General features: G+C 63.6%; 1 protein-coding gene across 1 annotated transcript in view; it reads right to left on the bottom strand.

The window, feature by feature from the left end:
• Positions 1 to 547, bottom strand: part of LOC310798434 (monoacylglycerol lipase abhd6-B-like) — a gene marked incomplete at both ends in the record, with an annotated part of 9387 nt that continues 8840 nt past the window's right edge. The window contains one exon of the mRNA XM_083660982.1: positions 1 to 180. Within this exon, the coding sequence (XP_083517108.1) occupies positions 1 to 180 (180 nt within the window). The remainder of the gene's footprint in view (positions 181 to 547) is intronic.

Below are 547 nucleotides of genomic sequence, written 5' to 3'. Positions count from 1 at the left end.
TCAGGAAATGTTCTTTCCGCCCTTGCCGTCGACTTCCTGTGCAGACAGGAAGTCCATGATGAGCTGGGCGGTCCTCCTGGGACGCTCGAACACCACAGAGTGACCACAGCGCTCCAACAGCGCCACCTGGCAGCCGGGCAGTGCCGCCTGCAGCACTGACACCCCCGACACATCTATCACCTATGTATCGAGAGAGAGAGAGAGAGAGAGAGAGAGAGAGAGAGAGGCCAGGGAGGGGTGAGAGAGGAGAGAGAGGGCAGTGAGGGGTGAGCAAGGCCAGGGAGGGGTGAGAGAGAGGGCAGTGAGGGGTGAGAGGGCCCAGGGAGGGGTGAGAGAGGAGAGGGCAGTGAGGGGTGAGAGAGGAGAGAGAGGGGTGAGAGAGGCCAGGGAGGGGTGAGAGGGCCCAGGGAGGGGTGAGAGAGGAGAGGGCAGTGAGGGGTGAGAGAGGAGAGAGAGGGGTGAGAGGGCCCAGGGAGGGGTGAGAGGGCCCAGGGAGGGGTGAGAGAGGAGAGGGCAGTGAGGGGTGAGAGAGGAGAGAGAGGGCAGT

The sequence above is a fragment of the Poromitra crassiceps genome (genome assembly GCF_964638095.1).
Source record: "Poromitra crassiceps genome assembly, chromosome: 25".
Taxonomy (NCBI): domain Eukaryota; kingdom Metazoa; phylum Chordata; class Actinopteri; order Beryciformes; family Melamphaidae; genus Poromitra; species Poromitra crassiceps.
This window is presented reverse-complemented; position numbering and strand designations above follow the sequence as displayed.